This window comes from Haemaphysalis longicornis, unplaced genomic scaffold, assembly GCF_048455015.1.
Source record: "Haemaphysalis longicornis isolate Haplotype H1 unplaced genomic scaffold, Haemaphysalis longicornis Haplotype H1 scaffold_4, whole genome shotgun sequence".
Classification (NCBI taxonomy): domain Eukaryota; kingdom Metazoa; phylum Arthropoda; class Arachnida; order Ixodida; family Ixodidae; genus Haemaphysalis; species Haemaphysalis longicornis.
Window position 1 is genome coordinate 3,873,429 of NW_027526361.1, and position 16,098 is coordinate 3,889,526.

The 16,098-nt window shown below is 48.6% G+C and overlaps 1 protein-coding gene across 3 annotated transcripts in view; it reads right to left on the reverse strand.

The window, feature by feature from the left end:
* Sin3a (SIN3 transcription regulator family member A) overlaps window positions 1–16,098 on the reverse strand; it is a 41,734-nt gene that overhangs the window by 4,420 nt on the left and 21,216 nt on the right. For all 3 annotated transcript variants that reach the window (XM_077705666.1, XM_077705668.1, XM_077705667.1), the window contains exons 8-12: window positions 8,640–8,828; window positions 8,080–8,166; window positions 7,840–7,958; window positions 7,433–7,563; window positions 6,136–7,349 (exon numbers count right to left, since the gene is read on the reverse strand). In XM_077705666.1, coding sequence (XP_077561792.1) covers window positions 6,136–7,349; window positions 7,433–7,563; window positions 7,840–7,958; window positions 8,080–8,166; window positions 8,640–8,828 — 1,740 coding nt within the window. The remainder of the gene's footprint in view (window positions 1–6,135; window positions 7,350–7,432; window positions 7,564–7,839; window positions 7,959–8,079; window positions 8,167–8,639; window positions 8,829–16,098) is intronic.

The window sequence follows — 16,098 nt, forward strand, 5'->3', positions numbered from 1 at the left end:
TTTCTCTGGTAGCAATTGGCTGCTGTAAGACAAATTCAACCAAGCTACTTTTCTTGCAAAGCTGTAACCAAAGACTAGTGGCGCATTTCTTTCATGACTAACTTGGCCGGCGTCGGAGAGATCGCGACTGTACAATAGCTTTTCACGAGTTAAACGAGGGAGCTCTGGATAAATTGCTTCTAGTATTAGCATGACTGGGATAACCTGCAAGATCGATTCATGATAACCAAACGTTATCATTGCCAGTATTTCTGAAGAATCATGCCCGAACATTGTATGCGGAATTCTTGCACCAGACCGCACTGCTACAATGGATGAGTGGTTCTCAAAAAGTAATGGCATATTTTAAGTCAGTGGGGGAGAAGCAGCAAGACTGCCAAGTTTCACAGAGTTTACTTAAAAATCAAATGAAATCATTTGAAGAGCATTGTCCCTTAAAGAAAAGAAAGATTCAGCTCCTCTTGTCATATATGCAATCAGATTTCGTATAGCTGCTCCAGGTGAAATTTTACGCAGATGACGTGCAGAAAAATGGCTTTTTGGTGCATGCAACTCTTTCAAGTAAAAATTTTTTCTGAAAGTTTTAAAACAGCCTAGGTGGTTCCTTATGAACTACACAGTGCTCAAATCTACCTGAAAAATCTTTATATCTATTTTCTTCACCAGGAAAAAAAACTGACTGGTAGTGTGCCTTTTTTGCTCTGTTTTTGTTTAATGGCTGTAAGAAATGTCTTGCAACACTAACTGCATAATGAACAAGATTTGTAATCTCTACGTCTTATAATGAACAAATGTGTGGAATGCCATCACACTATGAAAACTCTAAGAGGGAGAAATAAACGTATACGAGAAAATAAACGAGAAATAAAACGCTCGTCTCTTTTATCTTCGTTCATTCACAAACGCACGAACAGCATAAAAGAAACGACGCAGAAACGAAGCTAGAAATAGAGATGCTGAAGTCCTCCGGTCGGGGCGCTCTAAGACAACCCTCCTGATTGGGTGTCGCGGCGCAATGCACGATGGCAGCCGTCTGAGCTGCGTAGCATGGGCGGTTTGAGTTCATTTTCGCTGCTTCGCTCGGCCAAGTTTCTGCTCAGTTTGTGGTATTCAACACGGACGTTATCGCGATGGGAAGGCCTGAGATCACGAGCCAGATTACGGGAAGTTGTGTGGCTCGAAAGGCGGAGGTCATCAAATACTTCGTGGTGCGCGTGACTACCGTCGCCAGACCCCGGAGGGTGACGCGGTGTGCGCGCTTGCGATAAAGTTCGTGAAGTGAACTTTTAGTCGGATTTGCGATGTTTAGACGCTTAGTTATTGCTGTGTTTTGGTTGTGGGCTCGCTAGCCTTGGGAAAGAAACGATCGACACGTCAAACACTGCGGCGCACACGGCATAGCCGACGCACATTGGAGCATCACATGTCTGCGCAACCGGTTACTATTGAATGCCAGTAGTTGTAATTAATGCCTGCAACGTTAGATTTAATCTTAAAAGCGACCTGACCAGCCATATCAGGGATAATCAAGGTACGATATGTCGCGGTAAGTGTGCGCTGCGATGCGCGTGAGCCATATCGCCTTTTTGCGCGAGCCATATCGCAAATTTTTGGCAATGAACACCTGCACGTATGAGCACTAAGTTGCTGCACCAGGCATGATGATAAAACATAAAAGAAGACAAAAATTTTCAAATTGAAGTAAAAAAAAATGCTTCACTTGTTGCCATGGGGACAACACTGCAAAGGGAAGTTGTCCAGTGCGATACAGCCAACCAGCTAACCTACTTTGCATTGAAAGCCCATTGAAAGCCACCTCCCCCTCCGTTTGGTTTGCAAACTGGGCCATGTACTCTTCACAAAGGAGCTTAAAATGATGTTTTGTGGAAAGAGAAAGGCTGTAAAAGGAACTCCAATTTCAAGGCAAGGCCTTCCAGAAGCCCCATGTTCAAAAGGACATGAAAGGCTACAACCGTGACGACTGGATAAATGAAACCTATGTTGCAACTTTGGAAGCCGTTTTCTCAAAACAGTTTTTTTTTTTGCCACCTGTGTCGCTTGTACCAGAGATTTCTTCGTGACCACTGGGTCTATTTTGATTCCGTTTCTTGCATTACATTCCTTGATGAACAGTTCAGGTTGTGACACTCTTGGTTTTCCAGATTTGTTTTTTGTGATTTTTTTATTCAAATAGTCGTTCACAGTCGACATGTCTGTTGCACATTAACCTCTAAAAAAATGAAAACTAAAAAACATTGTGTTGTAAAAAAAAATTTCTAAAACTGTCACGACCTCGTCCATTCATTGGGAATGCAAAGCACTCCGAACAAGTTTTCTATCATGTTTTATAAGTTGCTCAAGCTCGGTACAAGCGGAACAGAAAGAAAATTTAATACATAAAAATCTTTTCGAAATATTACTTTGAAATTTTTACGGTGTTATCACAGAAGCATTTCAAGTTGCTGTGCCAATTTTCATCAAAATCCACAAAGAAATAAAGAAGCTGATTTTGAAAGCCACGTGTCCCCCCCCCCCCCCCCCCCCCTCTAAACGGAAAAGTATTCGAAGATGTGTGGTCATGCTGATGACCGCTGTGATAGTATACCGTAATTATTCGAATATAGGTCGACCTTTTTTTTTCCGAAAATGTGCTAAAAAAGTGAGGGTCGACCTATAATCGTGACCGAAAAACCTCGACCTATATTTGTGACCAAAGTTGGCGAGCGCACCGAGCGCTCAGTTTCTCCGTCGCGCCCGGCGCTCCTCAATTAGAGGCGGCAGTGCGGAGCATCTATAAAAAAAAGACAGGCAAGCAAATAAAAGAAGGAAAAATAACGAAACAATCAGCGTAAGAAAACCAGCCACGGTCACTGCCGGCCATCGTGCGTTATCTGCGGCCGGAGCCGAGCTGGCCGAGCGAGCTGACCTAGTGGCTAGAGGGCCAGATTGGCTAGGCTTGGTGTCTTCGGAGCCGTGGTAGCGGCTAGTGCGAGGTGGTGGTGACTTTTGCCACCTAGCGTAGCCATCTCGTGAACGGAACGGCGTTGGCGGCATCGCTCCATGTCTCTACTATCTCCCCGTTCTCCGTTTCACGCGCTTTCTTTGTGTCAGCTTCGTTTTGATTTCCGCACACGACGTTTTGCACGTGCACATTTCACGATGTCACGTCGCACGAGTTATACTGCAGACTTTAAGCTGCGGGTGATCCTGTGTGCCGAGAACTCGAACAACTGCGCCGCTCAGCGAGAGTTCGGCGTTAATGAAAAGCTGATCAGGGGATGGCGGAAACAGCGGGACGATGGACCACTTTTTTTTTAATTTAGGCCTTAAAAAATGGCGGCTAATTAGTAATTATCTCTAAAACTAATTTACTTTTGCAAAAACTGATTGGATATTTGGAATCAGCACAAAAAAACTGTACAAGAGTGCATAGTTTCACCAAAATTGGATAAGAAATAAAAAAAAATAGGTTAAAGACCCCCTTCCCTCCTTAAGCGACCGCGTTGTAAATAACTGTGAGTTTTAACAAGTTTCCTCCAGTTTTCTCTTAAAAATATGGGTCGACCTATAATCGAATATTTTTAATTTTTTTTCGGCGACTTCAATTTTTAGGGGGTCGACCTATTTTCGAATAAATACGGTACTTAGCCCAATGAAAGTGCTTACCAATTGTTGGTTTTACGCTGTACGATAAAAGTTGTGGTTGACTTTAATTCTTTATACATATATTAACTTCACTAACTGTTCTTCCGCCTTCAATTGGCCTTAGATTTTCCTACTAGCATACCAGTCAGCGAAGTGTAGCATGTGCGCTTGTGCAGCGCTTGTATGGAGCAACTTGGACTTAAAGCTTGATACAGTGTACAAACTAACAATTCAAAGGCACATTCTTCCATTCCCAAATGTGCCGTGAGTCAGTTTCAACTGAGCGAACGAATTGCAATGACCTGTCGGCGGCTGACAGACTAAACGCTGCACCAACTGACTCTGTTGGAGGGTCCGCGAGCCGTGCAGTAGCGCAGTTAAGGGGAGACGTGGGTCTTGAAATGAACTTTTTTATTAATTGGTCTGTGATAATGAAAATCACTGTGCATATGTGTTTTGTCTTCCTCATTTCAAATATGTAATTAGTTTTCAAGTGGTATAATTATTTTTTGAGTTATAAAGAAAACACTGGAGCCTAATTAAGTAATTTCTTACGAGCCTTTAAGGAACTTTTTATTCAATTTTTTTTTTAAATAAATGGTATGGATGTGTAGCTTAAGACCTGCCGTGCATGCTGAAGCTATTTATATTCTTGTAAAGATAGTTGATTGGATAGAATTAATCAAATTATGCCAAGTACAGTTTTCTGAAAACTTAATGACCTCTAATTATTACTCATAACATTTATTTGAGGCAAAATGAGCCAATTAAAATAGCTTCAGCATGCAGTTCATTTTATCCCGAATTCAACGGTGTAACGTTTATACAAATCCTTTGAAAAAAAAACAAGCTCAAAACCTCAGCAAGGCTAGGCACATATGCAAAAAAAGGGAAGCTGAGAAAATCGCAGTTGAAGTTTTACTACAAGTGACAGTTTTATCTATTGAGCACATTAAAAAAAGAAACAATTTAGAATGTAGCTCGCTTGTCGCTCAACACAAGCACACCAAGTTTGCTGAAATCAGTTGATGAGAAAATTGTGAAATCCTCTGTATACAGATGACACTTGGCAGAAAAACTGAACAAAAGCAAAGCCAGAACGTTGCTTCAATTTTTATGCTGTTGGCATCGCGCCGTCTCTCTTTGGCGACTAGGGCTAAGGTGCCGAGCGTGCACCACAGTTGTAAACGCTATTTTGGTATGTTACTGCTTCATTTGTGGCAATCAAATCGGATTTGCATCGCGTGAAGTGAGTTGCAGCGAAGGGGCTGGTAACGGAATGCCCGCCACTGTTCTGTAACGTGCATGCGCTTGGCTAGGTGGGATAACCACGTTTTCGGTTTAATCTAGTCGTATATCACGTCACCAACGCACATTGTGCACAGTGCGAACATTTATAATTCTCAAATCGCTCATCTATATGGTAACCTGCCGACGAGATAGCGCACGCCGGAGTGCGGGCTGAACCGCCGCAACATCGTTGATAACAGAATGAACACACTTCCCTTGCGACGTCGGCATGCGGCATCCTCCACTTTATCATTTCTTTTCTTTCTATTTGCTGCTGATCGAAAGACAGACGCACCTTAGTGCCCCCGCAGGCGTAATCATATCGCTACGCTATCGTCTCGGCAGCCCGCGCGGGCGCTAAGCCTACCTCCGTCTCGGCGCCGTTCTCCCGATAAGTCGTCGTCACACGAGCAGAAAATCGTATTTCAGGCGCTTTTAATAATGCCTGTTCTTCCTTTCGGTTATCGATAGACATCTTTACTTTATTTTTACGCCATGCGGGGCTTTTGCCGGTCCTCGCAAAGATGAATACATGAGCCGTTGCACTGTGATGAGAGTGCCAAGCAGATGACCCACGGCGCCCAGCCAATGAGGTTGCGCCCTGCGGTCACGTGCAGTCAGTAACCAATTAGGTGGCGCGATCAGTCTCTTTTCTACCCCGGTTTTACTCGCAACCAACGGACGATACGGAGTGGTTCTGGCGGGGAATTGAAAACGAAAAGACGCGCTTTCGAATGAGACCAAGATGGACGCCGTGGCGCATGTAGAACCCGAGGGGCGAGTCGTCGAAAAAATGCTATTTTCGCGTCGAATCTTGGCCAATTTTAGCGGGCGTCGGTGCTATAAATTGATATTATGGCTCAAATACGTACTCCTGGGTCTGGATATTTTGCTAACCGGTAGAAAAATAGCTCTACTTTCCGAAAATGGCTATTTCTAAAAATAGATTTTTTGGCCAAATTTCGGGATTCCAAGACCCGCGTCTCCCCTTAAGCCCAGCCATCTGTTTTTGACGTCATACAAAACGCCACAGCAAATGAGGGAGGCTGCAGAGAAGACAGCCTTTTCAAATTGATTTTTCCAGTGAATAAAGTCGTGCAAAGGCAGCGAGAGTGGCCGAAACATGGCCCGCACACTCCCGGCCACAGCTCGCCCGTAACCCCGCGGTGTTCCCCCGAGCAAGCCGCGTGCAGCGCCCACCTCGCTGCGTGGCTTGAGGCGCAGCGCCACGGCCGTGGACTCCTTGCGGTTGTTGCGCTCCTTGGCCTCGTCCGCCGCCAGGTTCGTCGACTGCCGGAAGATCTTGGTGAGGCGCTCGCACAGCAGGTGGTGCAGCCGGAAGAACAGGTACCAGTGGTCGTTGGCCAGGAACAGCGTGTACGAGTCGTCCAGCTGGGCCCCCTCGTGCTCGGGAGAGTCCCCCCCGCGCTCCTCGTCCGGGGCCGGCCGGGGCAGGTGGTGCTGGTGGGGCGCCGCTGCGGGGGGCAGGGGCTGGCTCTCGCCGTCCTCGGTCTCCTCCGCGTCGTCCTCCTTGTCGCCCTCGTCGTCAGAGAGCTCGCCCCGCGGCAGGCAGAACAGGTCGGGCACGAAGTGGCGCAGCAGCTGCTTGATCTTCTGCTTGTCCTCCTTGTTGATGCCCGTCTGGCGCTTGACGTGGTGGATGATGAGGCTGGCCGCGTCGTCCAGGACGGACCGGTCCGGGTACGCCAGGCTCATGTGGGGGCCGCCGCCCCCCGCGGGCAGGTCGCCGCCGCCCTCCTCCATCTGCTCCCGCCGCTCCTCGTAGAGGGCCTCGATCTCGTTGAGCAGGCTCTTGGAGCGCAGGAACTTGACGTCGTTCTGCTTGAAGGTGATGCCCTGGTGGTCGAGCGACTTGAGGTAGTACTTCTCGTTCTGCTCGCGCCACAGCTTGTTGAAGCTCTTCTGGGCCTCGCGCCACTCCTCCTCCTTGGCCTTGAGCCGGCGCAGCACCAGGGGCACGGCCACCGTGGGGTTGCGCTTGAGGCCCTCCACGATGTCGGCCGCCTTGTCGCCGTAGATGCGCCGGATGGCCTGCTGCTGCAGCACGGCTGACGAGCCGCCCAGGCTGTCGCCCAGCTGGAAGCGCTGCCGCTCCTCGGCGCTCAGCCGCTGCAGCTTCTTCTGCACGGCCTCCAGGCAGCGGATGGTGGACAGGTTCGTCTCCACCACCACGTCCAGCTCGAAGCGCTCGTCCTCGCACCGGTAGATGTACTCCTCGTACTGGGTCTTGCGGGAGCTCACAAACGTCGAGTCCTCCGACCACGAGGGGAACGACACCCACGTGTCGTTGAGCACCTCGCGGCACAGCGGCGTCCGCCCACTGCACTTGGGCTGCACCACGTTCTTGGGCAGCGCCCGGTAGCTGGCCCCGTAACGCTTGCACGACGAGTAGTCTGGGGGGGGAAACGGGGCAAGAAACGGGGTTCACACCTGCACCACGCCCCCGAGGGAGGGCACAGGTGCACAGCAGACGTACCAATTTCCATGGAGGGGTCTCCCGAGATGCGCTCTTGCTGGACCACCTTGTTGGGGATGGGCTCCATCTGACCACCCAGGTCCTTGTACCCGATGAAGTCCTTGAACCACTTGAACAGCTCCGGAAACTTGCTGCAAGGTGTGCGTGCCACAAATGCAGCCCTCAAGTTTTGAAAGCTGCACCAGATACCGCACAGCCACAAGCAAAATGCACATGTGCAAGGGCGAGACAAGCAAGAAAGCTTCTCTGTACTGTCAATTCGTAGCTAATCTGCTCAGCTGCAAAGGACTACACACCACCCTTGCTTTTCCTAGTTGCACAGAACATCGCCCCACACTCCGCTCCTCAATGCAATATGAAATAGCAACAGTGACAGGAAAGCGCGCACTTCGACTACTCAAACGTACCCCAGAAATGGCGTGACGAGGTGAACCAATTCTGATCGGGAAACAATCTCCTGGTTGTAGAGGATCAAGCAACGAAGGAAATTCTCATAAACTTCCTGTCCACGCAGTGCACGGCGAACCTGCAAACGACATGCACGAAAAAGAGAAAAAAGGCCCTGTATTCTCCAGTATCCAATGTCACTGCCCCAACAAGGCCCTGCTTAGCGGCTCCCACACCACAAAAGGAGAGATGTAGCGTACCTTGTCGAAGAAGGCAAACTCATTAAGAGTACCATGCTTTCCAGCTTCGGCAAGGCTAACGTCCTTCAGGCTCGTCATCTTCTGTTTCTGAAAGGGAGAACAGGGGGTTTCAGTCAGTTGCCTACAGAAACTGCGTGACACAGTGACCTCTCACCACATCTAACATCTCAGAATTCAGAGATCTTACTTCGGTTCCCATGTCGAATCATTTCGGAGCACTGAAGCTCTGATAACCTGACCTGTGCTGTTGTCTTTGCCCTAATCATAATCAGGCAGGTGCCATGATCGCCATAAGGGGAAAGTTGTACTGGCCGCTTGCTTCAAAGTTCAACTCGCGCACTGCTCAGTTTGGTGCTGCAGATGATTTCACATTTACATACGGTGGCGCCAACTTCAAAACTTAAGGGGGCGCACCAGGCAAAGTGCAGGCGAGTGAAGGCTTTTTCATAAACCTTGTAAAATTCGGATTGCTCTCTCACACAAAAATCAACCGCTGTTTGTGGACGCCCAATGAAGGAAAAATTGCGTCCCAAGACAATTTTGAGGGGACTGAGGCAAACCTTGGCGACTGATCCAGACAGGTGTGACAATGGCCGCTTGAGCGGCGGGCCCGACTGTTTAAGCGAGCTGCCGAGGCTCGAAACAAGACTCGGCTTGGCCAGCCCCGCGCTGGGTTTCTTTGCTGCAGCTGTGTGATCATTGTTCACTGCCTTCACCGGCTGGAAGCCAAAGTCCAGGCCCTGCGAAACCTGCAACACAGAAATAGCAGTGCATGTGCAAGCACACAAGGGCAGCCTTTTTCTCAAATTCACTTCGCATACTTCTCCTTGCGTCGAAGAGAATTGCACACATGCAGGTGTGCCCTGAAGCATTTGCTTGTTCTGGCAAGGACCACACTGAACAACACGCACAAGGAAGTATTCAAAGGGGGAAGTGGCATTCGCAATCAACCTATTATTTCTTCGTGGATTTTGATAAACACTGGCACAGCAACTAAATGCTTCTATGATAACACAAAGTTTTCATACTTTGAAACTTTTTTTATTTATAAAATTTTTTTTGTTCACCTTGTACCGAGCTTGAGCGGCTTATGAAACACGATAAAAAACTTGTTCGAAGTACTTTACATTCCCAAATGAAGAATGAGGTTGTGACATGGTTAGATCTTTTTATTTACAATGAATTTTTTTTAGTATTCAGTTTTTTAGAGGTGAATGTACAACAGGCATGTAGAGTGAACAACTACTTGAATGAAAAATTCACAGAAAGTAAACCTGGAAAACCAAGAGTGTCATGGCCTGAACATCAAGGAATGTAATTGAAGTGCCTTTTCAAGCCTTTTTCTTTCCACAAAACACCGTTTTCAGCTCCTCTGTGAAGAATATTGTGGGAATGGTGGAGAACTGCGATCCTGCGCCAGTGCACACTTAGAGAGAGATGTGATGCGCTGAAACCGGTTTGTCGCAACGTTTGTCCAGCGCTCCGATGGTTCGTCAGCGCCCCAAGAGATGGCATTACTGGTCCGTGCGTCACATAGGCGCGCTGGCTGCACAACCATGTGTGTGCAGAAAACAGAGAGAGTCTGATCAGAGGTAAGGTCTGGGTGAGATCGGTGGAACAGCACGGAGGCGGCGGACCATTATCTCAGGTGGGAACTTGTCGTGCGCCATGAGTGCCTGCCTCCCACACCTGATCACGACCAGGATGGCGTGAACGCCGTCGAGCTTAGTGCTCGCATGCTTTGGGAGTTCCAAATAAACGGCTGTATTTCCGCACTACTGTCTACTGTGTTCTCGTATCGGCGAACCTCGCCGGGCTGCCGTAGGTGTGGGAGCACGCGTGGTCGACACGCCGGGAGCTAGCGTGGTGGCTTACGCTAGGGAGCCTACATGTGCCGCGCCTTCGTCGTTTAGGGTGGTGCCACTCTTCGACACAGCTCGTGCCGCCTTCCGCCGTCGGGCAGCGTTGCCAGCACACGTTGCCATAGCAACGGGGCCGATACGGCGCCATGTTGTTCCCCAGTCGGTTCACTGCCGCCGTGTGCGTAGGGCTGCGTCCTTGCCGCCTGTGACTCGCGGTGACTTTTGTTGACAACGGGAAGCTTTTCACAACTGTGCCAGCTCGGTGAACGTGTTGGGAGTTGTATGAGCACCAAAAATGCCCGGCTGTTGCGTTCCGCAATGTACGAACCATTGCAGAAAAGGCACACGGATGTTCCGCTTCCCGGCCAGCCAAGTGAAAAGGGACCGCTGGGAGCCCACTGCTGCTTCTCGTGTTTGCGCTGTGAGTATTGCACCTCGCTTCATGTTTTTTGCACGCGTACTTGCAACTATATTCTATTATTTAAGTGCTCTGCACCTGCAACGCTTTCAGCGAGCGTCGTCGTGTCCTCAACGTCTCCTCCGTCGCGGCACCGCCGTTGCGCGCCGGTAGCGCAGGCCATGGCCTGTTTTGATGGCTTCCAGCGACGGCTGCACATAGCCGAGCGGCAATTTAGCGTGCGAATGCAGCGTGCACGCAAGTGGATTGTTTGCGTGGCTCGATTATGCCGGATTACGCATGCATAAAACGTGAATGTTCAAAACTAAGCCTGGTTATAAAACATCCCCCAAAAGCCCGGACCGTTCACGCTTGCGACAAAAAAGGCGCGATTCTCGTCACTGCGACAAAAATTGGTTGATACCAAGCGACAAAAGCGATCGCTGGGCGACTGCGCAATCTTCGAACGCGCTGCAATTCAGAGTATTGTCTCATCCCTCAGCTGCGTTCGGCAATCGACTTTGCAGCTGCCGTGTGCTGGATATTCATCGGGTCGCCGAAAAAATTGTCCCCTGCGTTGCTTCTGCTGATATTCCGCACGGGGGTGGAATGTATGATTCTTGCAACACTGCCAAACTGCGTATGAGGGGTCAATAAAGTCTGCAAAGATTTCTGTGGCGAAACGCCCCATAAAACTCCCGTACTACATTAGTTAGAGGGCATAATCAATTTCCATTCCAAAAGGCAAAGAAACGCGCGAGAGCAAGCATTCTGCCTCGCGAGCGAGTAATTCAAGTGCATTATGTGGTTTTCAAATATTGTTGCTAAGATTGACTTTTTTCTTCTAGGCACATTTTGAAGATTCAAGTTTTGAGCAGCACCGACAAGCAGCACCGACAAGATACACAGCTGCGATCAATTTTTTTATGTGAGGACACTTGAACGACTTGAGTGGTACATTCAATCATAATTCAGGACTGTGCCTTTGTTAAGGGCTCTATGCAACTTCATTGTCGTACTGTAGTTATAAAGAAAAATTGATGCCTTATTTGTATAATTTACATTATAGTGTGTTCAAAAAAGCTGTGAAATATTTTCCTGCTAACATTTTCTTTTGCTGCTCCTCAGTACCAGCCTGAAAAAGGCATTCAAAACCAAGAACACTGGTGTGCCTCCATTCACATTGCGCCTCTCTCTCGAGACGTTGCTCTCCATTGTGTCAGTTGCTCACGACGTGTTTTTATTCTCGACTAATGTCATGTAATGTCATGTAATCTGAGATATATTTCCTGCTTGCCACCGAACTGACCTGCAAAAAATAATTGCACCGTAGCACGATTCTGCAAGTGAAAAACAAGATACACCGGCTATGCGCCACATGGAGCTCCAGGCACGAAAAATCGCGTAGTCGCACGCTTCTACGCACAGCTAGTGCCTCCAAAGGAGGCACTGGCAAGCTTTTACCAAGGACGTGAATGCCGCATTAAACGAATGATCCCACGATCTCAACTGTGCCCAGCAGCAGTAAGTTTTTGGAAAGCTGCTTGGCGATAACCACTAACCACGCACGATCGTTTCGAAGCAGGTCGTGTTAGAGATAGCCTGTTCCGCGCCTCCGTAGGCGCAGCGCATGCCGGCTCCCTAAGCGTGCACTAGGGGTCCAATATGGCGGCCCGTCAAGTTTGGCGGCCGCCACAGCCACCGTTAGGAAACCTTGGACTCTGCCGTCTCCACCCTAAACGACGAAGGCGCGGCGCATGTAGGCTCCCTAGCTTACGCGAGAGTACTGGCTAGGTCGCCCCCAAGAATCCCACATATTCCACATGGCGCTCTAACGTGGGTCTTGTCTTCAGATGAATTCAAGGTTGCTAGCTCCCTGAGAACGATCCCGAGCCTTTATAGCCTATGGTGTCCACGGACATTTGCGGTGAGGACGGAGGTTCCCGACCATTACAGCGTCTGCTTCAGCGTCTGACCATCGACCCGCTCGGCCGTGTAGTCCCAGGCCGCTACGCTTTGTCCGAAAGATTTCCCGGGAGCGAAACGCCTCATGCCAGTTGCTTGCAGGCAGACTGTTTATGGTGCCCGATACAGCCGTTACGGCAAATGTGTACACCTTCCTATACACGCACCAGGTGGTACATCCAAAGGATACATTCAAGCAGCCACAGTCATGGCTCGCTTGTGCGACGGGAGGTACAATAGGCCTTGTTCCAACATGGCGGTCGGTCGCCATACTCGTAGCGCAGTCCCTTGCGGTTGCGTGGGGGCGGTGCCGGTTGAAGTTTCCCACATGCATCGGATGGTGCGGCGGACACTACCGAACAAGGGTGTGATGCTTGGGAGTTCGCAAATCCACACGATAAGCCCGCCACTACCGCACTTCCAGTTCAAAGCAGAGTGTTTGCTCATTCGACGCCTGACAAAAAGCAGGGGGAGCACTGAAGATCAGTCTTTTTTCGCTGGGGAGGAGAAGTGGGAGCAATGATATCGTGCTCTTCGCGCTTCCGGAGTGCGTGCATCTTGATGCCGTGAAGTCTCCGCTCGAGAATGCATTTAGGCAGTAAGAGCTTCGCGCAGCTCAGCAGGGGGCTCGTTGGTCGCAAGGGATCCCAATCTTTGAAAGAGACGGAGACTCTCAGGCGACCTACACCGGTGATGTGCGCCCGCAAGCCGCTTGTATTGCGGTTGGCGCTGGCTCTACGGCAGTTTGTATTGCTGCAACCGAGTTGCAGAAGCCTCGCTTGCTTGATGCTGACGCAGCTTTGCCGACCAATGACCCAGGCCAAAATAACTCGAGTGTTGTGATGCCAACAGCCCGCAACAGTCAGGCGAGCTGCCTCCAGGTGGGGGCGGCTGTTGGAGCACAGTTGCCGGAGTCGCAATTATGCGAGCAAGCAAAGTGCTAAGAGGAGAACCCTCGGGTGTGCAGCTTTGTTACCCGATTTGACAAGATTGTCGATACGGTTCTGGCTAGTCACAGGAGACTGCGGAGAACCGCTGCCCCCCCCCCCCCACTTCAAGTATTTAAATCATTTGCACCGGATGGTGAGAGCAAGACCCCCTGCAAACACATGTAACTGAGAACCATGCCAGTCACCACTGCCACGGACAGCAAGGATGGCCTGCTGAATCACTGGTGGGGCCGCTTTTTTGCCATTTTTTTCGCGCTTTTGTGCTGATATTTTGTCACCGCAGCTGCCAGAAGTATTTTTTATTCCGCTTTGCGACAGTTTTTGGCAGAAAAACTTTGCAAATCCACAGAATAGAAAACATGGAAGCTGAATATGTGGCTTTCAAAACAACGTTTTGGTCATTTTTGTGAAGTTAAAAGCCGTGCCCCCCCCCCCCCCCGTAAAAAGCCAAAGGGTACTCGACAGAGTATGCAACGACAGCAGAAGAACTTCATACAGTTTTTAGGGCAACGCGACTAAAGGATGTATGATCGCAGATAATGCAGCAGCCGAAACGCTTGCTGCAATGTTACATATGATTTAACTCCAAGGCTTCGAACAAATCAAACCCATGACAGAAAGTTCACGACAGCTGCTTGGTGCATAGACTGAAGGCTTGCAAGTGGTACCGTTTTTCAGCGGTTGCAGACACAAGTCACTTGCTATTTCTATCTGGCACTTGAGTGTTTAATAACAGTCGCTTCCCAAGCATTCACAGCACTACACAGTTTTAGAGGCGAAATATCTGCTTAAAGGGGGACGTGGCTTTCAAAATCAACTTTTTTATTTCTTTGTAGATTTTGATGAAAATTGGCACAGCAACTGGAAATGCTTCCGTGATAACACCATAAAAATTTCAAACTAATATTTTGAAAACTTTTTTATGTATTAAATTTTCTTTCTGTTCCGCTTGTACCGAGTTTGAGCGGCCTATAAAACATGATAGAAAATTTGTTCGAAGTGCTTTGCATTCCCAAATGAATGGACGAGGTCGTGACAGTTTTAGAATTTTTTTTTACAACACAATGTTTTTTAGTTTTCATTTTTTTAGAGGTTAATGTGCAACAGACATGTCGACTGTGAACGACTATTTGAATAAAAAAATCACAAAAAACAAATCTGGAAAACCAAGAGTGTCACAACCTGAACTGTTCATCAAGGAATGTAATGCAAGAAACGGAATCAAAATAGACCCAGTGGTCACGAAGAAATCCCTGGTACAAGCGACACAGGTGGCAAAAAAAACTGTTTTGAGAAAACGGCTTCCAAAGTTGCAACATAGGTTTCACTTATCCAAAGTCGTCACGGTTGTAGCCTTTCATGTCCTTTTGAACATGGGGCTTCTGGAAGGCCTTGCCTTGAAATTGGAGTTCCTTTTACAGCCTTTCTCTTTCCACAAAACATCATTTTAAGCTCCTTTGTGAAGAGTACATGGCCCAGTTTGCAAACCAAACGGAGGGGGAGATGGCTTTCAATGGGCTTTCAATGCAAAGTAGGTTAGCTGGTTGGCTGTATCGCACTGGACAACTTCCCTTTGCAGTGTTGTCCCCATGGCAACAAGTGAAGCATTTTTTTTACTTAAACTTGAACATTTTTGGCTTTTTTTTGTTTTATCATCTTGCCTGGCACAGCAACTTAGTACTCATACGTGCAGGTGTTCATTGCCAAAAGTTTGCATACCACAAGGATGAAAATGAGCTACTTTGAAGCTTGGTAGAGTATTCTGCATAACTCCCAACTTCAAAGCAAAAGCATATTTTTTTTACTACTTTTGACATTCAAGGCATCCAATATTTCTCGCAGCAAAGCCAGTATGCCCTAAGCAATGGTATCAATAATTTCACTAAAAAATCACTGTTAAATGCTGCGACAGAAACGTACATTTTTAATGCAGAGAACATTTTTATTCCTATATTACTAACTCAAACCTGTTTGCATGAAAATTACAAGTGCACGGGAAACCTTGCGCAAGAAAGGCGATATGGCTCGCGCGCATCGCAGCGCACGCTTACCGCGACATATCGAACTTTGATTATAGCTGATATGGCTGGTCAGGTCACTTTTAAGATTAAATCTAACGTCACAGGCATTAATTACAACTGCTGGCGTTCAATCGTAACCGGTTGCCCAGTCATGTGCTGCTCCAATGCGCGTCGGCTATGCCGTGCGCGCCGCAGCGTTTGACGCGTCGACCGTTTCTTTCTCAAAGCTAGCGAGCCCACAGTCAAAACACAGCAATAACTAAGCGTGTAAACATCGCAAACCCGACCAAAAGTTCACTTCACGAACCGCTATCGCAAGCGCGCACACCGCGTCACCCTCCGGGGTCTGGCGACGGTAGAGTCACGCGCACCACGAAGCGTTCGATGACCTCCTCCTTTCGAGCCACACAACTTCCCGTAATCTGGTTCGTTATCTCCGGCATTCCCACCGCGATAACGTCTGTGTTGAATGCCATAGATTGAACAGAAACTCGGCCGAGCGAAGCGGCGAAAATGGACTCAAACCGCTCGCTACGCAGCTCAGGCGGCCGCCATCTTGCGTTGCGCCCGTGACATCCAATCAGGAGGGTCGTTGTTCTGCGCCCCGACCGGAGGACCAATAGCGCTTCAGCATCTATTTCTAGCTTCGTTTGTGCGTCGTTTCTTTTCTGTCGTTTGTGCATGAACGAAGATAAAAGAGACGAGCAGAACCGGAAAGACGATCGCTCGGCCGATCTGACCATATCAAAATGGCCGCGCCCGGTGGCACCGGTGCGGAGATAGAGCACTCCGAAAATTGCCGTTTTTTTTGCCCTTTTGCGCTG